At 49.9% G+C, this 20,655-nt stretch overlaps 7 protein-coding genes across 7 annotated transcripts; 4 read left to right on the plus strand and 3 right to left on the minus strand.

Annotated features, from left to right (window-relative positions):
* Positions 1-148: 148 nt before the first annotated feature.
* Positions 149-1,889, plus strand: VTN00DRAFT_936 (uncharacterized protein; the record flags this gene model as incomplete). Its single annotated transcript, XM_069436311.1, has 2 exons — positions 149-356; positions 409-1,889. 2 exons carry the CDS (start codon positions 149-151, stop codon positions 1,887-1,889), a joined length of 1,689 nt encoding a protein of 562 aa, XP_069291643.1.
* A 3,432-nt stretch (positions 1,890-5,321) lies between these two features.
* Positions 5,322-7,819, plus strand: VTN00DRAFT_937 (uncharacterized protein; the record flags this gene model as incomplete). Its single annotated transcript, XM_069436322.1, has 5 exons — positions 5,322-5,492; positions 5,558-5,591; positions 5,645-5,863; positions 6,055-7,645; positions 7,714-7,819. 5 exons carry the CDS (start codon positions 5,322-5,324, stop codon positions 7,817-7,819), a joined length of 2,121 nt encoding a protein of 706 aa, XP_069291644.1.
* A 598-nt stretch (positions 7,820-8,417) lies between these two features.
* On the plus strand, positions 8,418-9,489 carry VTN00DRAFT_938 (uncharacterized protein; the record flags this gene model as incomplete). Its single annotated transcript, XM_069436333.1, has 2 exons — positions 8,418-8,792; positions 8,899-9,489. The coding sequence occupies 2 exons, from the start codon at positions 8,418-8,420 to the stop codon at positions 9,487-9,489; spliced, it is 966 nt and encodes a 321-aa protein (XP_069291645.1).
* A 1,198-nt stretch (positions 9,490-10,687) lies between these two features.
* VTN00DRAFT_939 (uncharacterized protein) lies at positions 10,688-11,682 on the plus strand (the record flags this gene model as incomplete). Its single annotated transcript, XM_069436344.1, has 3 exons — positions 10,688-11,192; positions 11,288-11,380; positions 11,459-11,682. The coding sequence occupies 3 exons, from the start codon at positions 10,688-10,690 to the stop codon at positions 11,680-11,682; spliced, it is 822 nt and encodes a 273-aa protein (XP_069291646.1).
* A 436-nt stretch (positions 11,683-12,118) lies between these two features.
* VTN00DRAFT_940 (uncharacterized protein) lies at positions 12,119-13,040 on the minus strand (the record flags this gene model as incomplete). Its single annotated transcript, XM_069436356.1, has 2 exons — positions 12,119-12,872; positions 12,955-13,040. The coding sequence occupies 2 exons, from the start codon at positions 13,038-13,040 to the stop codon at positions 12,119-12,121; spliced, it is 840 nt and encodes a 279-aa protein (XP_069291647.1).
* A 969-nt stretch (positions 13,041-14,009) lies between these two features.
* VTN00DRAFT_941 (uncharacterized protein) lies at positions 14,010-16,553 on the minus strand (the record flags this gene model as incomplete). The annotated part of the gene is made up of 1 exon (XM_069436367.1): positions 14,010-16,553. The coding sequence occupies one exon, from the start codon at positions 16,551-16,553 to the stop codon at positions 14,010-14,012; it is 2,544 nt and encodes an 847-aa protein (XP_069291648.1).
* A 2,715-nt stretch (positions 16,554-19,268) lies between these two features.
* On the minus strand, positions 19,269-20,356 carry VTN00DRAFT_942 (uncharacterized protein; the record flags this gene model as incomplete). The annotated part of the gene is made up of 3 exons (XM_069436378.1): positions 19,269-19,387; positions 19,441-20,171; positions 20,232-20,356. The coding sequence occupies 3 exons, from the start codon at positions 20,354-20,356 to the stop codon at positions 19,269-19,271; spliced, it is 975 nt and encodes a 324-aa protein (XP_069291649.1).
* Positions 20,357-20,655: the final 299 nt, after the last annotated feature.

Consider the following 20,655-nt stretch of genomic DNA (forward strand, 5'->3'; position numbering starts at 1 on the left):
ACGGATAGAAGGTCCTGGCCCTTGCTTATCCCGTCTTGTTGAGGCACGTTCTGTCTTCTGTGTGCCCTGCTCGCTTCGCCGCTGGTCCTCCTCCGTCGCGCTCTCGTAGGAGGTTCGAGGGTCAAGAGATAGGCCGAACACGACCAGCATGGCCACCATGGACGAGGTCGCGCCCGCGTCTGAGGGTAAGGAGTGCGAGAAGAGTGTCAATGAGCCAACTTTCAGAGACAGCTCGCTCCATTCGGCCCAAAAGTTCGGTGGTGATATCGAGAAGCATGGGGCTGGGCCCGAGTCCTCGCCCCTGCCCGACCTCAAGCGCAAGCTCAAGAGCAGACATCTACAGATGATCGCGATCGGTTGGTTCAAAGCCTCTGTCTCCTTTCAGTGTATAAGGCTCACATACCCAAGGTGGTACCATCGGAACGGGTCTCTTCATCGGTAGCGGCAGTGCGATCGCCAAATCAGGTCCTGTGGGTGCTCTCATTGCATATATCTTTGTTGGTACGATCGTGTACTCGGTCATGGTCTCCCTCGGGGAGATGGCGACATATATCCCGGTCCCCGGAGCTTTTACTGCCTATGCGACGCGCCTGGTCGACCCTAGTCTAGGTTTTGCCATGGGCTGGATCTACTGGTTCTCCTGGGCAATAACATTTGCGCTGGAACTGACGGCCAGCGGTCTGATTATCCAGTACTGGGACAAGAGCATCTCCATCGGCATTTTCATTGCCGTCTTCTGGGTCGTCATCACGGCCCTCAACTTCCTACCTGTCAATTTCTACGGCGAGTTCGAGTTCTGGTTTGCCAGCATCAAAGTGTTGACGGTAATCGGGTTTATGATCTTCGCAATCTGCGTTGACGCGGGAGTGGGCCAGCAGGGTTATCTCGGATTTCACACCTGGAAAGAACCCGGCGCATTTGCTCCGTACCTGATCCCCTCTGCTGGCGCGACGGCCAAGTTTGTCGGGTTCTGGGCGGTCCTCATCCAGGCTGGATTCTCATATCAGGGCACAGAGTTGGTTGGCATCGCCGTCGGTGAGAGCGACAACCCTCGCAAGACCATACCCTCGGCCATCCGGAAGACCTTCTATCGCATTCTGTTCTTCTTCGTCTTGACCATCTTCTTCATCGGCCTGTTGGTGCCGTATGATAACAAGGACCTGCTTTCTGATGCGTCCGATGCCTCGGCTTCGCCGTTTGTCATCGCGGCGAAGCTGGCTGGCGTCAAGGTCTTGCCCGGTCTGATCAACGCGGTTCTGCTGACCGTCGTGCTCTCGGCCGCCAACTCCAACGTCTACAGTGGCAGCCGCATCCTGATCGGCCTTGCCCAGGAAGGCTTTGCGCCACGAATTCTCAAGCGCACATCGAAGGGTGGAGTACCGTACTACGGCGTTGCGGTCACCTCCGCCTTCGGCCTGCTTGCGTTCCTTAATCTCTCCAATGGGGGCGGCACCGTCTTCAACTGGCTCCTGAACATCTCCAGTGTTGCGGGTTTTATCACCTGGTCATCACTGAATGGATGCCACCTCGCCTTTCAACGGGCTCTGGCAGCTCGTAACATCTCTCGCGATGTCCTCCCTTACAAGGCGATGTGGCAGCCGTTCTTTGCCTGGTACGGACTCTTCTTCAACATCCTCATTATCCTCACCCAAGGCTTCACCGCGTGGATCCCAAGCTTCAGCGTGTCGGACTTCTTCGTCGCCTACGTCAGTGTGATTCTTTTTGTGGTGCTCTACTTAGGCCACAAGATCGTCTTCCGGACGTCGTTCGTGCATCCGCTTAATGCGGACCTCGACACGGGCCGGGTCCAGTGTGATGAGAACACGGTCTGGGAGACCAAGGTCCCGACGACTAAATGGGGGAAGATGTGGGCCTGGATAAGCGGCTGATAAGGCCCTCCCCCATTTTCCGCGGACGGTTTGTACGATGGTGTATGTATCTTAATCGTTTGTATTTATGTATGTACGTATTATATGATGTATTGTACAGTATGTATGTGCTCATGCCTTTTGTTTATCCCTCCGCTCTTGAAGAAGTGATGAGTCCAGCGCACTCGATTCCTAAAATGTGTGTCTGTATGTCCTCGGCGTCGCAGGAGTTAGGAGAATGGGACAGGCGTTATTACTGCCATGGATTGAGGAGAAACAATAAGAAGTTTCCACTCCAGTCAAATAGCAAATAGTCAAGCCTATCCTTTACAGAGAATGTGTATTCACTGATCTCCTGAGTCCCCAGCTAGCAAATTTAACTTGACAACACTCTACTACATGTATATCAGTAGATCAATGGCTAGGCTTTATAACATGAGATGTGCTGGACTAGGTAGACTAGGACCGTGCCGGATTTGGATGAAATGACGACACGTATCACCTAAATAATAATACTAGCAGGACGCAGCTGGCTGGCTGTCAGAGATCATATTAGATCAAAATGACATCTTTTATGAAACAAATAAAATAATCATCAACCTACTTACATCCTGTACCTAGAATTCACCCTTATCGCCATTCATCGTTCACCATTTATATACCTCGAGACCTAGGTGCACACGGCTGCTAGATCCATGGATCAATCTGCCGTTTATCCTGTAGCTGAAATTAGGAATTAGGTAGGTAGGAAGGAAGTCATACGGCATCCTGGCTTTTCCCGGCTTTTCTAATGGCTAGTAACCTACCGAGCCCAGACGGCTGCTGGTGGAGGTCGATGAGGTAACCGGCCGCTGCTACTTTTTCTTTCTTTCTTTCTTTCTTTCTTGTCAGCAGCATATCGGCGGTATGTCCATCGAGGTCACTATTGTATTATATATATAGATTAGGTGGTTTTTATAGACTGGTGATTATCCTACCCCAACGTTCCAAATCGATAGATAGAGAGATAATCTACCTAGGTATAGAGCCGACGTACACATGAGGGAAGGGTAAATCATGGTGAGAGGATTGTCATGAATTTTTCACCACACATGTTGCCCTGGGTTAAGGAGCCAGCCTTCATTGAGAGCATAGCCATAATCGTCGAAGTATATTAGTACCCTCAGCAAGAAATTACTGCAGGGTGTCTTATAATTTGCTAAGTGCATTTATTATCTACATTACTATTCTGAACGGGGCAACGGTTTGTCTTTCTCCAAGGAGGATCAGGACGTAGTTTCCGTTTGCAATCGAGCTGTTTCCTTTCCATTTACCGGACTATTGAACCTGGGTAGAAGGGTGGTGAGGATAAGCTATTCGATCTGCTGCAATGGTTTATTGTACTTTTGATACATTGTAGGGCTCGTATCATCATGATTCCCGGGACAACAAGCCCATCGGATGGAATGGTGTATGGCTGTGAACAAATCTTACTCTTGTTGTGTATTCTCCAATTATGCAGCGCGGTCACCGTTTGTCGCTGTTTTCAGTGAGACTTCTTCACAATTTGAATAATACTTCAAATCAAGTTGTCGATTTTTTTTGGCCTGTCGAACCTACGGCCAGCAGTTGAATACGGACATCTCCAGGAGGTGATGCTTGACGAGGGCTTTGTAGGTATGTAAAAGTTATCCATAGGAGGTGGAAATTCTTTGTCACTTGTGTAAATATGATTGTAAAAGACACGAAGTCATCCTTCTACGATTATTCCAGTTATCTCTTGTCAATAACTTCCAATTCTAAAGGTTCAATGTCTAAGCCGGCTAGGATTTGCAGCCGTTGCATATGACTATAAATCAAAGAAACGGCATATCCATCCAGAGCATGGATAGACAGACCATAAGAATAACCAGATTTTATTCTTTACATCAAGTTGTTGGAAGCCAGGTCTTTCAGCCCATTGCTTCTTCAGGAAACGCTTCGCCTTCGCGGACTGAGGCGGGGTAATCTCGGATATGAAAGGGAAAGAGATGTGACTAGTATGCTTGCTGATCGTGTTGCCATTAACTTTGTCAAAGATGGCTGAGCGCGTTTCCCATCGACGGAGTGACCGGTCCAGCAGAGCTATCCAAAATCTGCGCATACTGAGCTGTGTGCTCGGTATCGTTGCCACGAGTCTGCGGGACTTGGCACGTATATAAGAGGCTGAACAATCATCGGACCGTCCCAGCTGACCCTACTGAACACCTACTGAACATGTTGATCTGGAGAGCAAAGCGTGGAGTACGCAGTAGTTGACGGAGTTCTCCGTCCGAAGACAGGGGCCAAAGCGCCAACTAGTGGACTTGATGCAACGGTGCAAATCCAATGGCCATCTACGGACTTTACTTTCTCGCCTCGGTCGAACAAGAAGCGCATCGCATCGACTTTCACATGCTGTGATGTTGGCTTGATGGCATCTGATCCTGCACTCTGGGGGATGAACCAGGTGATAGTAGATCAGAACGGAATGGAGTTACTACGAGCATCGGACCAGGGGTGCTGGACATGCACGTCATGCGGGCAGACGGACATGACCGGTACGGAGTAGCCACCAGTTCATCGTGTTGCATTAATGCGCATTAACCGTGTTATTATTCTAAGTGATGTTCTACCTCTCCGGGCGCGTTCGGCAGCTGTGCCGCCCAGACGCGGACCCGCCGGAGGAGATTCCCAATAAGCACCTTAAACCGTAGCGTCGGACTCGCCGAATGGCAACCCTGGCTGGATGACAGGGGTAGGGTCCTGATATTATCCGGAAGATAGGGAGGATAATTAGTATACCATAGAAATTAAAAAAGGGATAGACGAACGGGGGAGAAAAAATCAAAGCAATAGAATCTGGGAAAAGAAGAAAAAAAATTTTTTTGTCACAACCATCACAACAGGGTCACAACAGCCCTCGTGCAGGAGCTCTAGCCAGGTCTGCAGGAGTCGAAGAACCGAGCGAGACCCTTGGTGGAGATCCTCTGCCAACAAGAACGTTCCTCGTGGAGTTGTCCACGGCTTCTAAACTGCTTCGGGTAGCAGCCGAGGTATCTTCTTCTGTCGGCCTGGCCTTGCAGAACTCGGGATCTTGGGTCGACGGGTGACCTCTTAACCTCTTATGAAGATGGAGCTCACATGTCGTGAAGTCGTGCCCGTCCTCCTTCCTCGACTGCATAACCCTTGCTGACCTTTGTTTTCCTCGCTGTACCATTTGTCTACCCCTCGTACTTCTGTCACATCAGCCAACAACCTCTGTCGCGTCCTACCGGGATGCCGAGAATCTGAACTCGCGACGGCTATCATAATCAATTGTTTCTCTGGAGTGATCATACTGACGGTTTCCGAGAAAATCTTCGCGTCAGTATGTCATATCTTTCTAATCCTGTCCTCCTCGACTAGCTGTACTAACCAAGGACTTGCTTGACTGTCAAGGAGTATAATACAAAAATGCTGTTCTCCCAGCCAGCCCATCTCGCTCGCGCGGAAGAGCTGAGACAGGCACCCCCAAAGGGCACACCCTACTCCGTCGCTATTCCCGGCACCGAGAAACCGGGACGAAGCAGAGTATACAGGGCTTGGAACACGCAAAAGGAGCTGCTCAGGTCCCTCGACCCGCAGGTGCGCAACACGCCGGCTCTGCCATTTACTGAACGTCTCCGTCACTAAACCACGCGCCACGATAGATTCTCACCGCCCACGATACCTTCGAATCGACCGGTAATTCATCTCATAGCCCTGGTGTCGAGGATGACTGCTGATCTATGGACCAGCCAACAGAACCCCAAAGAGTCCTTGCCTGGGATGGCGCCCCTACGATCCCAAGACCAAGACATATGGGCAATATCAATGGATAGACTATCAGACTGTACAGAGACGACGGGCCAACTTAGGCGTCGGTCTGGTAGAATTGCACAAGAAGCATGGTTGCGGTGGGCAGAAATATGGTGTGGGACTCTGGTGCCAGAATAGGCCCGAGTGGCAGATTACCGGTACGTGGCCGAGAAAGGGCGTCATCCATTTCCGCCGGCTTGGTGACGATTTGTATCCTCTGCCTTTTGAAGTGACACGGGGCAGGGGTCGGGTAGTTCGATCCCAGCCAGGGTCGAACCCTCATCACGTGTTATGATGGGATATATGCAGTAGTGTTGTGCTGTGTCAGTATCTTGCTAACTTCTGTCAGATCTGGCATGCATGTCCCAGTCGCTATACTCCGTCTCAATCTACGACGTTCTGGGCCCGGATACAACTGAGTACATCATAAACCATGCGGAGCTCCGTTGTGTTGTGGCATCTCTGCCTCATATACCGACCCTGCTCAAGCTCAAACCCAGATTGCCCACTCTGAAGATCATCGTTAGTCTCGATCCTATCGATGCAGGCGAGCAGGCGGGACACTCGAAGCGTGCAATTCTTGAGTCCATTGCCGCAGGTCAGGATGTTTCGATATACACCATCGACCAAGTCGAGGAACTGGGAGCGTCCCTGAAGCGGCCTTACAACCCTCCTTTTCCGGAAGACATTGTTACCATCAACTATACATCCGGCACAACTGGTCCCCCAAAGGGCGTGGTTCTGACACATGCCAACGCTGTGGCAGGAATGTCCTGTGGCATAATCATGGGCAAGCAAGGTCCGGACGACACAACAGCCTCTTATCTCCCACTGGCGCACATCTATGAGCGTTTGTCAGAACAAGGAACCTTGTGGTCTGGTGGAAGGATTGGTTATTACCACGGCAACATTGTGGAGCTGGTTGATGACCTGAAGCTCCTGAAGCCAACTGGCTTTGTCTCTGTTCCACGTCTCTACACTCGTTTTGGAAACGTAATTCGTGCATCCACCGTTGAACAACCCGGCTTCAAAGGTGCATTATCCAGACATGTTGTGGCGACCAAGATGGCAAACTTGAAGAACACAACCCCTGACAAAGCCACCGCTAGGCACGCTCTGTGGGACCGGATCTGGGGCAAAAAGGTCGCGACTGCACTTGGACTTGAACGGGCCAGGATCCTGGTCTCCGGCTCTGCGCCCCTGGACCCGACGCTGCACAGCTTCCTGAGGGTGGTTTTTGGGACCGATTTCATCCAGGGCTATGGACTTACAGAGACGTACGCCGTTGCGACCGCTCAGCCCATGGATGATATCACAGCAGGTAACTGCGGACGTATAGCGCCCGCTGTTGAGGCATGCCTGATGTCTCTTCCGGACATGGATTATTCGGTAGACGACAAGCCATATCCCCGGGGCGAATTGCTTCTGCGCGGAAACACCCTGTTCAGGGAGTATTACAAGAACCCGGAGGAGACGGCCAGTGCCATGACGGAGGATGGCTGGTTCCGTACAGGCGATGTCTGCACAATCGACGAGATGGGTCGCTTTACGATCATTGACCGGCGGAAGAACGTCCTCAAGTTGGCCCAAGGAGAGTACATCTCGCCGGAGCGTCTCGAAGGTGTCTATCTCTCCGAACTCGGCTACCTCGCCCAGGCGTACATTCATGGAGATAGTCTCCAGACGTCACTGGTGGCTATCTTCGGTGTTCAGCCTGACTCGTTCGCCGTGTTCGCGAGTAAAGTCCTGGGTAGAAGCATCAGTTCCACGGACATTGAAGCGATCAGGTCCGTGTTGAACGAGGACAAGGTCCGCAAGGCGGTGCTGAAGGACCTCAATCGCACAGCGACTAAGCACAAGCTGGCCGGGTATGAGAGAGTGAAGAACTGCGCTTTGATGCTTGATCCATTTACGGTTGAGAATGAGCTTCTGACTCCCACGTAAGTAGACTCTTCGTTGGAAACTTCTTCCTAGTATCATTTGCTTCGGATTTACTAACGGCTCGCAGACTGAAGCTGAAGCGTCCTCCAACGGTGAAGAAATATCGTCAGGTACTGGATGCTCTTTACGCTCAAGCTGCGGAGGAAGACGCCTCCCCGAAGGCCAAGCTTTAGGTGTATCCATTTTTCTTTCGCCTTGTTTCTGTCGCTTTTTTCCTTTGACTGAACAATAGATACCATCAAAAATGAGTAGATTATATCCACAGGTTCTGTGATCTTACATTTCAGTCGGCTAGACAGGTTCTCATTTATCATACCAAGGTAGTTCAGGGGGCGAAGGAAGAATATTCTTGTGTATATACTAGCTGGAATAAAAAAAATCCAGAAGCAGTTTTTTATTTTTTGTCCTGTTATGTTTGTGTTTATTCTTTGGTTTTTCTTTTCATGTTCTTTTGTCTCGACTATTAGATCAGGAGCAGATGGGTGCCCTCCCTGTCGTCATAACAAGCTGCACAGCGACAGACAAGTAAGCCAGAACAACACGTCTGTGGTTCCTGTCCTCCTCTTCATCTTCCATGTCCTACCCTTGTTTAAACTTCAAACCCTACCAGACAGGAGTTGTCATCCCTGCTGTCTGGTCTATCTCTGTGCATACACTCAACAAATACCTAGCTCCAGTCCTCCCCGCTCTTCTCTATTTCCTTCTACTATCAAGGATCTGCCAGCAAACACACCGTCTCCTTCTTTCCCCTATCCCCATCCTAAAAACAAAATGGAGGAGCTCCCGAAATGCCACTTCTCGGACTCAAACCCCAACTCCAGCCCTTTCATTGAGCCTGACCCGTGCCACTGCCCCTGGAGCCACCCAGCCCTGGATATCGGCGGCTCAGTTCCGACCCCTCCAGCCTCCCTCTGGTCCGACGTGGACATCAATGATGGGTACGGATCAGGCGAGGGCGAAGGCGATACCTTCGTCTACGACTGCAAGCAATGCAGTGTGAAAATCAGCGACATTGAGGGGCTGCGTCAGCATCTCCTAGATGGGGGCAGAGCCAGTGTGCATGTGGTTTGCCCTCTCTGTTTGAAGGAGTTTGTCGGGGACGACATGTTGGAGAGGGAGAGGGAGTTGAAGAGGCATGTTTTAGGTGTAAGTACTTACTAATTCACTGGCCTCTTGTCTTGGTCTTGTCTTGTCATGTTACCTTTTTTTTTCCATCGACGGGCAGGGCATGTGTTGATGAATGTATTGCTAGTGCCCTCTATCCAACGGTTTCTTCCTCGGGCAGGAGGAGAGACTGCTTCTCTCGCCGGACCGTGTCACTCGTGGTGATGTTCACGACGAGCGTAGCTGTAGAGACGACAAGTGTTATTACGCTTCGGACTCTTCTGCCGGATACAACAACCCCGATTTCCTTCTCTTCGACATTGTCCAAGACCTCAGCAACTGCGGTGGAGATGGACACAGACATTCTGATGTCAAACTTGTCAAGTCTAACGTGTGCATGGATATCAACACGCCCATTCACCCGCAGGACAAGAGCGAAAGGGTGAATGAGCCAGAGCACAAGCGCAAAGAGAAGACAAATGGAAACCTTGAGACTGGGGTCCCTGCCGAGGCTGAGGTCGATATCAATGCGATGTTGTTGTCAACTGTCCAGCCCAATCATGATCTCGAAGATGACGAAGAAAATATGAATGGCTGTTGTGGTTGCAGTCGCCACCTGTGGGATTGCATTCCCAGTCCTGGTTACGATCTTGGTGGCACTGGGGGTCTAGATCCAGAGAAGATCCGTGCTGAACATTACGAGGAGATGAACTGGTTGGAAACATTTGAGGGGGCGTGAATTGATCAAAAACCTCCAAGTGTCAACAGAGGACACAAACCATGTCTGTATGCTTTTCTTTTGCTTTTACTTTTCTTTCCTGTGCTTGATTGAACGTGTTCGGCACCATGGGGGATAGACTGTTCGATTATATCTGAATTGTTTCATTTGGCTGGTTGGCTTTCTCCTTTCTCTCTTTCTATTATGAAACATTTGTTTCTTGACTTTAAGCTCTGTCGTTTTGCTGAGTTATCGAGTGAGAATGATGATTGAGCAATGGCTTATCTGAGAGATGTGCAAGTTAATGGTGTTTGTGTACTAGCTACTGGAAATGCTCTTGCTTCCATTCTAGAGTAAACATGAACTTGAGTTGCGGTCGCAGTTAGGAAATATGTATCAACAATCAAACCTGTTTTATCTCCAGGGAGAGAAAATAGAGGACATGCAGTCTCTATGCCATGGTTTTTGTATGTCAACTCGACAGTACATATATCAGAGTTCTTCGTGGTATAGATATAGTAGGAGAGTCAGCTGATGGCTTTGTAGTAGGCCACCAGGCGGGCACTGAGTTTTCTGGCCAATTGGGGGCCACCCCGGAACTATAGCAAGGTGCTCGTGGTTTTGAATCTCACAGTCAGCGTTACACATCCTGACCACAGTGAAGAAAAGGGGGTAGGCAGGTAGTCTATGTATGTTATGTGCATGGAGGAGACAGAGGCAATATTATGGCATAGCTTTAAATAGGTATTTACCCCTCTTTCATTCTCTGTCTACCTAGTGTAGAGTAGGATTGCTTGAGGTTTTCGGCAGTTTTCTCTCAAGGGTTGGCTTTCTATGGCTTGGATAACTAGGAGGTCAGCATGGAATTATATTATGATCTATAGAGATAGGCACCATTGGAAGCGGACCACTGGCTAGATCAGACTATAAAAGAATTGAGACACACATGCACTTGGTATAGGGCTATGTGTATAAATGTATTACAAATATAGAGCAGAAGCTCAAATATTGAAATTTAGCTTATATCTGTGAATGAAAGTACTACTTTAAGATGTAGAGGTAGTGGCGGGTGCTGTGCTGTACTACGAGGTTAGCGCCGAGTGCTCCGCTCTGCAAGCTCAGCAAGCTTCGCCGCCGGTCAGGGAGCTCCGCCAGCGTTGTTTCTTCGCCCTCCAGTCAATCGACGTTTGGAATTGAATCGGCCACCCTCGCCGCCGCCATGTACCTCTCATCATCTTTTCTCCTCCTCCCCTTCCTCCTAACCGCTACGGCCATCACCGCGGCCGCGGCCTCGCTCACCATCACCGTCCCGCCCTCGAACCTCCTCCCGAACCCGCATGCTCTTCCCGCAGGCACTCATGCGACGCTGACGACTCTTCCCTCCTCCTCATCGTCCTCCTCGGCGGCTCAGAGACACATCCTCACCGCTCCTCTCACTCGCTCCTCGACCTTCGTCTTCCGCGACCTCGACGCGTCCCAGCAGGGGGGAGAGTCATATCTCCTCGATATCCGGTCCCGCGTCTACGTCTTCGCGCCGTTCAGGGTCGACGTCGCCGCGGACGGCACCGTGCTCGGGATCTGGGAGACCTTCCGGGGAAATCCATGGGATAACCGGGGGGTGGAGAAGTTCGTCGCGACTTCTTCAGGGGGCCAATCGAGAGAGGATGTGACGGTAGAGGCGAAGGTAGTCGCGAGGAGGGTGTTCTATGAAGAGAGGCCGAGGTGTAAGTTTCGAACATCTCTTTTTTCTTTTGTTCAATTCTCGTGTTTGCTACATGGTATTTTCCTGAAATGATGCTGATATATCCGACTTTTATAGTCTCTCCCCTCAGCCTGTTCAAGAATCCAATGATTCTGCTTGCTGTGTTTGCACTCGCAGTGACGTTCGGGATGCCGAAACTTATGGAGAATAGTACGCAAGCAACACACAAAACACTCCGTGTATACCCTATGTATTGTATCCGAACTCGGCTAACTGACATGATACCAGTGGATCCTGAGATGCGTGCCGAGTTCGAGAAGCAGTCTCGGTCCTCTCCTCTGTCCAACGCGGGCCGCAATGCCCTCGCCGGTGGTCCTGGTCCTGGTGCCAATTTCGACCTCGCCGGGTGGATGGCGGGCGCTACCTCTGGGCCTACCGCGAGGGGTGAATCGGTTTCAAGGGGTGCCGCGACTGGTAAAGAAGCCGGGGGTACGGCGCGGAGAAGAGGTTGAGACGTCTAGTCGTCGTTGTCGGTGTTGGTGTCAAGTCTTGTTGGTGGGACTGATGAATTTCATGGTTACATTGAAATCAATTCATGCTTACATCCTTACGTAGCGCCTGAAATACCTGGAGCAGGATTCCGTAGTTGATCTCTTAATGATCCCCTAATATAAGGCAAGAGCTATACCTTGCAAAGAGGATTTCTCACGGATGTCTGAAGCAAAAGGAGTGATCCCGTTTCATAAACCAACAATTATCATCGTCAGACCACCCAGATATACACCACAAAACCGCGCCCGAAACATTCCCTGAGGGTGAATATCGCATATCTCGACACATGACATGGAGCATCAACAAAGACCGAAGTAATCAAACAAGGAAAAAGGCCGAGGGTCCATTCCTCAACAACATGGCCTGGTCTACCAGCGAAAGTTGGAGATGATGCCTTCAAAAATCACCTCCAAAGTCTGCGCCGTCATCGAAACCAGCCTCATAGCCGTTCTCATAGTCATTGTGGTCATCAAGGGCGTTCGCCAGTAAAGCACCACCTAACAGTCCACCACCGACACCTAGTGCTGCGGCACCAGCCGTTCCTAAGCCACCACCGTGTCTCCTGGGAGGTGCCCCATAGCCCTGAGGAGGATAACCGCCGGCGTAACCACCGCCGGGATAGCCACCGTACCCCGGCTGTTGGGGAGGATAACCGCCATATCCGCCTTGCGCGGGCGGGTATCCACCATATTGCGGACCTGGATTGCTGTATCCGCTGCTATGCTTTCCAGATGCCTTCCCGAGGAGCTTACCCAGGAAGCCGCCGCTTTTACTGCGTTGCTGCTGCGGCTCTGGCATACTACTGCCTTGCGACCCAGGCCGCGGCGGCAGCGTCGGACCTTGATTGTAGTAGTCTGCGCTCGCTCCTGCCGGACTCCTTCCGGCGGCGCGCGCATCCTCCTCCGCCTGCAGCTGCGCCGCAAGCCGCGCGTCATCTTCCACGCTGCTGCTTCCAGCGCCGGGTTGGTTGTATGGGTTATTCGAACCCAGCGTGCCCTTCTTGTCACCTGCTGCGGCTACCGCGACGGGATTGCCAGGACCAGACTGTTCGTAGGACGGAGGTGCCTCGCTAGGAGGTGCAGCATCCTTGTGGGCTGGTCTCTCTGGAGGCTCCCACTGGGACACGCCAGTGCTGAGGTTGACGAAGAACCTGAGAGCATGTAGGAATTAGTGTATATATATATATATACATATATATACACGCGTGGAAGATACTGAAGAACATATCATACCATTGCTTGTACCGATCATCGAACTGTGCCTTCCACCCCTCGGGCACGGGAGGCGGGGGAGGTCCGGGAGGAGGGGCAAATGACATGGACGGATAAGATATAGTTTTTTTTCTTTCTTTTGGCCTCGTTCGCTTGCTTGATAATAGATGTGAATATTCGAAATGTTCCGAGAGTGTTTCGAGATGATGAGATCCCAGGATCCGATGAAGGAGGATGATAATGATGTCTTCTGAAGAGACGACGCAGCTAGCCACCTATATAGAGGAAGGAGGCAGCGGTTATCGACCATCGGAACGTGGCGGTGCAACCATCTTGACGCACTCCAGACAGCGGGCGTCTCGGCTGCGGATGGACCGGCGTAAGGAAATCTGTCGCTCGGTTGCCGTCTCCCAGATTGTTGTGGCTCAGCAGCGGGCATCTTACGCGCAGCACAGCTGTGGGATGCCATGACATCAGGATACCTCAGCCACTTTAACAGTACGCTGACAGGAGTGAAATTAACCAGTCAGTAATTGGGTACCCATGCTTGCTGTATGTATATAAAGTACATATAATTCGTTGAATACTGTAAGTATTTACAGATCATTGTGGATCACGATAGAACATTAAATAGACTTAGGAAGGTTTTGTAACGACGGGCCTAAGACTTCTTTAGGCGGAGGTTCGTTGGGTTTATCTTGAAGGACAGAAGACAAGGGAAAAGATAGATAATAGGCCGTTACTAGCAATGTTACCACTAGGATTGCTATTTGAGTTGACCACGGGGTCCTAATCCCCATGGTTAAGGAGCGTCTTATATACATGTTGAACTCTGCTTCGGAAATACCTATCCGGTGGATCATGACCATGGATGGATCAAGGGTCAGGTTGGATCAAGAGGTCGGACGGATCAAAGGTCCTGATGGATCATGGCCATCGCTCTTGATCCATTGTCACGTGATAGATTCTCCCCCTCACTGTCTTATCGGAGATTCCTAGGCTGTGCCATAACAGGTTTTTGCATCATTATGTACAGTACATGCATAATCAAGGCTGCTTCTCTTGAATGGTGCTTCTCAGAGATCAGGATCTTGAATGTTTGCATCCACATCACCACTCTGTGGAAACCAATAGTCTTCTTCCAAAGCTTCTTGCAACCTTTCAGTCTCAAGATCTCCATCAGGTTCGATTGAATTCTCTGATGCATTTTTTGAGCCGATGTCTGCATCCTCTGAGTCGGTATCTCCTGTGAGATCGATGATTGTTGGTTCCATCTGCGCCTGCTTAACACATTGCTCTGGCTGCTTCGGCGTCGTCAGCGTCTGTGAATGTATAAAACTCCCTTCCTCATCACTGCAAAGATCGATTACATCAATCTTGTTATCATGAGCTGGAGCTTCCGTTTCTCTCTTGTGCCCATTTTGTTGATTCCGAATGCGAGCAAGTTGAATCTGAGTATTAACATACTGCTGGGTGTGGCTGTCTAAGCCAGAGCGTTGTTCTACAGGAGGCCCCTCAAGTTGCATCTCCTGGATTGCCTGGCTAAGAGGTGTGATTGACAACATATCTGGGGGTGTCTCCCTAGGACGAGCCCAGGCAGCAAAGGGACCACTGTAGTGAGGTCCTTGGCCAACACCATAGATTGGATGCCGCATAAGTTGGCCAGACGACAGCAGTCTGTTTGCAGTCTCCACACCAGACTCAGGATCCGGGCCAACCTCGTGGCTTGACTCAGTAGCTCTCTCAAAGTGCATGTGGTGGTCATCAATATGGGAGAAAGGACCTGCTGAAAGTATGTGTATCCCCCCGGCGGCATCACCAATGAGGAGATTAGATTTGTCCGGTGAGAAAGCAGCGCACATGATCTCTTCATCAAAGGTTGCAACATCCCGGACATGGACATCATCTGAAGATAAAAGAATGTTCCACATTTTTAACACACCATCAGAGCCTCCGGTGTAGAACTGATCAATTGTACCACCCCATAGAGTCGCCCGAACACCAACATCAGCTTGCTCCCTTGTCAGGTTCTCGTCCAACTGATTGAGAGGTCCACCGTGCTGCAATATGTGGAGGATCTCAGAAGGTTTGCGGTAATCCCAAACATATGTTATGCCGTCCGTACAACTCGCACTTATATAATTTGTATCCAAAGGACAGAAAGTTACGTCATTGATGTCAAGAGCAGGACAGTCGAATTCAATGGCCATTCTTTTTGAAGCAAGCGGTTCATAGACACGGACAACGGATCGGGTGTCCCTAGCGGTGCCTGTAGTCCGTATTTGTTGGGGGCAGCTGCTGGCAGTTGCAAACACAGGCAATGTAGGATGCCATTTGACATCAAAGATATTCTGCGAATTGGGTGTCACTGGTACAGGGGTTATTGAAGCCTCGTCCACACGCCACACAGCAAGATGGCCATCCCGGGAGATGTCGCCGTTTTCAGGATCTTTCCCAGACATACCCGCTGCCAAAATATTTCTGCTTGCATGAGTACCGCCCCATGATAATGAAGACGGTACCAGATCCATATTCTTGCTAAGGCGTGGTCGTATGATAGCAAGAGGTGCGTATGTTGGATCGTCCTCTCCAATATTCCAGAGACCAATAGACTGCGTGCCCGTCGCTAAAAGGTTTCTCTCAAAGTTGGAGCGAGCCATAACCTGTACTTTGGATTCATGTCTCAGGGTCTTGATGCAGACAGCACCAGAGTGGCTCGAAACATCCCACAGCTTGACAGTGCTATCATAACTCGCTGTGAAAAGCATACTTTCACACCATTGAACAGCACTAACACTCATGTAGAGGCGGGGATCAGTTATGTATGTCGCATGCTCTGTGTTCCTAGTTGCCGGTAGAGGGCGGGGAATCCAGTGGTCAGGTAATTCTTTCAAGGAATTGGTCACTAAGTCTCCCAGAATCAGATTATTTCCCCGGTTGTACTGCATATTATGTTCATCACATTGGGCCGCTGCCCCCACTGCGAATCTGGTGCCATCAGGGGACCAAGTCAGGACAATCACATCATTGGAAGCACCTTTCCATGATTTTGAAAGCTTGAGACCACCAGAGGCAATCCTTTGTATGCGTCTGTTCACTCCACATCCAAGTTCCCGGCTGCGGAGAAGCGTGGACACGTTGCTTGAGCTCTTATATGTGCTGGTCTTATTGGCAGTGTCTGGAACTAAGCTTTGAATGAGGTGTGGAGTTGTCGGTAAGGAGCCTCTTTTAGCATCCAGCAGGAAAGCTTCAATATCAGCACATCCACGCCGCTTGAGTGCACTAGTCAGAGGCAAGCATCTGGATAGTTGACCAATCTTGTCCGGATCGATCTCAAGTGCTCTGATTAGATGGATATGCAAAGCCCCATCCTTTCCTTGTTGAGACCCAAGGAGCTGTCCTATAAGACGAGCCATATATTTGATGAGCTGGGGTCTGAGTGATATGTGCATATCTGACTTTGCGGCTGCAAGGAGAAATGCCTCGATGTCTTTAACCCCATTGTCTGTAAAGAGCCGGTACAAGTCACTCATCAATGACATCTGCCTCGCCAAGAATCTGGGGGTATCAGGATCAGATGAAGATGAAACAGCCTCAATGACTTGATCGGCAAGCGACATCTCAGAAGAACTAGGCTGAAGGCCATAGTATGATAAGAGACCAAGAACAGCTCTCATTTCCTCTTGATCAAAATCAAAATGAAGTATTTGATTTCTGAGGTGCATCGTGGCCCTTTTTGCATAGGCTGCTGGCGTATGTCTTGAGGCATAGCATGCATGAATGAGATCAGGAAATTCATTCAATGACTGAAATGACCTCTGGTGAATTTGGACTTCAGCCGATGAATATAAAATGTGAGATTGGCTTGAGTGACCAATCAGAGATCCAGATTCAACTGGAGATGATGCTGATACAGAGTCTTCTTGGTGGGAAGTTTCATGATATCTTGCTTCAACTGTCTCTTCCTCTGTCTCGCTCTCAATGTTGGGAAATTTGTATTTCACATAGTAGTTGATTGGAGCGTTCTTGGAGCGACGCAAACGCTGAGATGCCAGTCCGGTGGGTTTGTCGTTTCTTTGAAATTTAGGCTTCCGTCCCCTCTTTTTGAGGGGTAGGTCACTTTGTGTAGATACTGGATGAAGGGTTGAGTCTTGAGGAACCAGCAAGGGACTCATGACGTGCTCTGGCGATTCCCGTTTAGCAGGTAGTGCTACATTCACAGGATCGGAAGCAGTATCTAAACACATCCCTTCAGATAAAGAATCTGATGATGGCGAATGAACTCGTTGTGTTGGTCGTTTCCTCCATGATCCGGTACCTGCAGCATTGGGATGATGCCATGTGTTTGTTGACATGGTATCAATGGTATCATTGCCATACTGCTGCTGTGTAGCCAGCGCACCTGCATTACCTGCGGGGGTCCTCTGCGCTGTGAAGCTCACTCCAGATTCATCGCTGTGTACACTCTCCGCCTGCGAATCCTGCACTGGTTTAATATCACCACTAGCAGTCCGTTTTGGAGGCCTGTGGAAGTAAGTGTTGTCATGGACAGCTCTCTCTGAGCTTTGCTGGTGGGCGCCTCGACGTGACCTTTTCATGAATTGAGAAAGTAACAACTCGGCCTCTTCCTCTATAGGGGATTCCTCAGAGTCACCTCTCAAGGGACGTGTTGTATACCTGACAGTGTCCAAAGAGACACTAGGACTTGAGGCTCTGTTGATGTTTACTCTGCTTGAGGAACCGCGAACCATTTTACGCTTAGCTGACGGTATGGAAGTTGATGATGGCATGCGACATGTTGAACGAGAGGTGTTATGCGCTTGGCTTTTTTGCGCACTAGAGTCATCCAGCATAATTGATCAAGCCTTGAATGTGATGACTGATATCGCTGTCCACTGATATTCCAATGTCAGTCAATTGAAAGGCACAGGCCAGAAGCCTAGCAAGTTTCTCACCTATTAATCTAATCAAGGATATCCGGCTTTAGACATATGATTGATTTAATTCGGTGTGACAGACTTCGAAATGAATGAATTAACTGCAAAAGGTCAAGGTGAAGTATAGGTGAATGCGGAAGGTCGAGGTGGCCTTGAGGTACAGCCACTCTGGGTGAAGCGAATTTAATACAGGTCGCGATAGGAATTGGTTTAGAAACCGTGATAGCCGCAGACGTGTAGTCTACTCCACGTATAGCATGTCGACGCCCCGAAAAGAGCTAACTGGTAGCAATGCCACAAGGAACAGTCGAGCCGAATTAAAAACGTAATCATCAAGAGATCGGACAAAAGTGGTCCACAGCAATTATTCTCCAAGCATTAAAACATGACAACGCTTCCCTGAATGCAGGTATTTCTGTCAAACAGCTTGTCAAGGATCCAGGTCGTCAGGTCACAAGAGGGGAAGAGCAGCTGGTGGACGGAGAAACGGGTAAAGGAAAGGTAGACTTAGGACAACATAATTAGTTAATATGGGGCCTTAGCTATGTTGGACGAGGGCAAGAAAACAGTCTAATTGTCAGGGTGGTAACATTAAAGTCAAGAGCAGGATGGCTGCAGGTGAAGCTTACCACAAGTTTGAGATAGAGGCAGAAACCAGTCGCAGAAGAGTTGAATCCTCGAAACCCACGATACATCCAACACCTTCAACTCAGTACCATGACCAAGCCTGGAACATGGAAATGGCTGGAATACACACCTGCCGGCTAGGATATAGTAAGGGAACTGGAAGACGCGTGCGGGTGCGCGGGCCGCGAGATGTGAACGAAGCGTGTGAGTACTCTGTACGTATTATTGGCAGGCGGTAACTATTGGTCCGTGCACAAGTACTGCAATAACTGCATGCACTGATGCAGAGCCCCATGACAGTTAGCAGACATGTCTGCATGCCCGTCACACTGCTTTGGATCCATTTCATGAGACAAATGACATCTAAACTAATATAGAACTAGGACTGTATACCCAGGTTCACTATGACAACAAAAGAATGTACATATATTTTTTTCCAGGAGTCAGTCCTCGTCCCTGTGACCATACAACAGATCTCCGCAGGACCCGCCCTAGTACACATCCTCAATGACATGACTGCAACTGGAATCTCTGACAGCTGTCTTAATGTTTCTACATAATCGCTGCATTGGTACAGCCCTGTTGCAGAAAAAAACAGGTTATCGTCACTATTTCAAGTTCACTAGTCGACAATGGACTAAGCACTATCCAGAATGGTTTTCTCCTTATCACACTATACGAGAAATCCAAGGCTCCCAGGCTCTTTTGGCTTTTCTTGTCCTTGGTGCACTTTCACTTCGGCAATATTTCCCTCGATGCCCCTTTAGTTATCTACTTGCGGATAGCACGTCCCCGCTTACGGGCCGTAACCATCAAGTCATATAGAACATCCTTGAAAGCAAAAAGGAAAGCAGCAGTGATCGCGCTTTGGCTGACCTTGGGCCCAATACCTGGAGGATATTATGAGCAATGGAAAAGGGGAGATGGGTTTCAAACTACTTACCCTTGTATAAGCCCGTGTATCCCTCTTCTTTAATGATTCTCTTAAGGCTACCATTCAGACTCTCCTTTGGACCATCCTTGCTAGCAAGGTGCATCCGGCTTTTGACTGTGATGTATGGATACGTAATTGTCGTCGCAAGTATTTTACCAAGTGCACCGAGGTAAAATGCGTCGGTGGGTGTCACACGCCTTCGACGCTCCACCAGACTTTTCAGCTGCTCGAAGATGGTGTACTGCAAAATAGGGTTGATCACCAAAACGAGTGCCGGCAGGACGCCGGCAAACAACGCCTTGGGGCCCTCTTGCCGGAGAAGGTCCATCAACGTGCCAATGGTAGACCGAGGCTTCTTGGGCGGCGCCCCGGGGAGCGTCTGCTCCTCCGACTCAGACTTGCGAGCTGTCATCCGGGTGTTGATAACCCAGATAGGGTTTGTAATAAGCACCGTTGCACTTCCGGCGATCGCACCCGCAATCATGGATTCAGCCGCGGTGAGCTTCTTCGAAGCGCGGCCCGCTTTCTCAGCAGCCTTTTCGAAGGCGGCTCGGGTCCATTCGTACCAGTAATAGTACACAAAATTGGTAACGCTGATTCCAAATAGCGCGGATTCTAGGCCTGAATACAGTCCATTGATTCCCTCCCGTTGGACGATACGACGGACAGCGTCGAGAGTTGTTGAATGGGCGCGCTTCGATTCAACCTGCGCTCTCGTTGAGAGAGTGATCAGAGGATAACTGCCAGAGCCCAAGAGTCAATAGGCCTGAAAAATGCAAAATGGGGCTATGATAGCGCACGTCAAGACCATGGACAGGATTCCTCCACCGGCACCAGCCAAGGCATGTGCGATGTTATCGCTCTGCTGCTGCGCAGCAGATGCTGCGGCAGTTCTCTTCTGCTGTTCGATACTAGATTGAGACATCTTGATTTGGAAGTAGAAGTCCGGGAGATATATGAGTCCAAAGTGTCGATCGGCGATTGGGTGGTAACCGATGACACCGAGTGGAGAAAGGAGTGGATATGCACTGTAGGACCAAGGCGCGGAATGGCAACGGACGGTCAGAGAGTTATGGTAGGGAACAAAAGGAGTGGAATCGAAGGGAGACGTAGCGAGAGGGGAAGGGAGTTAAAAGCGAACGGTCAGGTGAGATGCATTATTGCTATTGAGTCGAAGACGAGAGTGCACCCTTTTCTCCTATTTGATGTCGGCGCGATAATCAT

The sequence above is a fragment of the Thermoascus crustaceus genome, assembly GCF_041956765.1.
Source record: "Thermoascus crustaceus strain CBS 181.67 unplaced genomic scaffold VTN00scaffold_1, whole genome shotgun sequence".
NCBI classification, from domain to species: domain Eukaryota; kingdom Fungi; phylum Ascomycota; class Eurotiomycetes; order Eurotiales; family Thermoascaceae; genus Thermoascus; species Thermoascus crustaceus.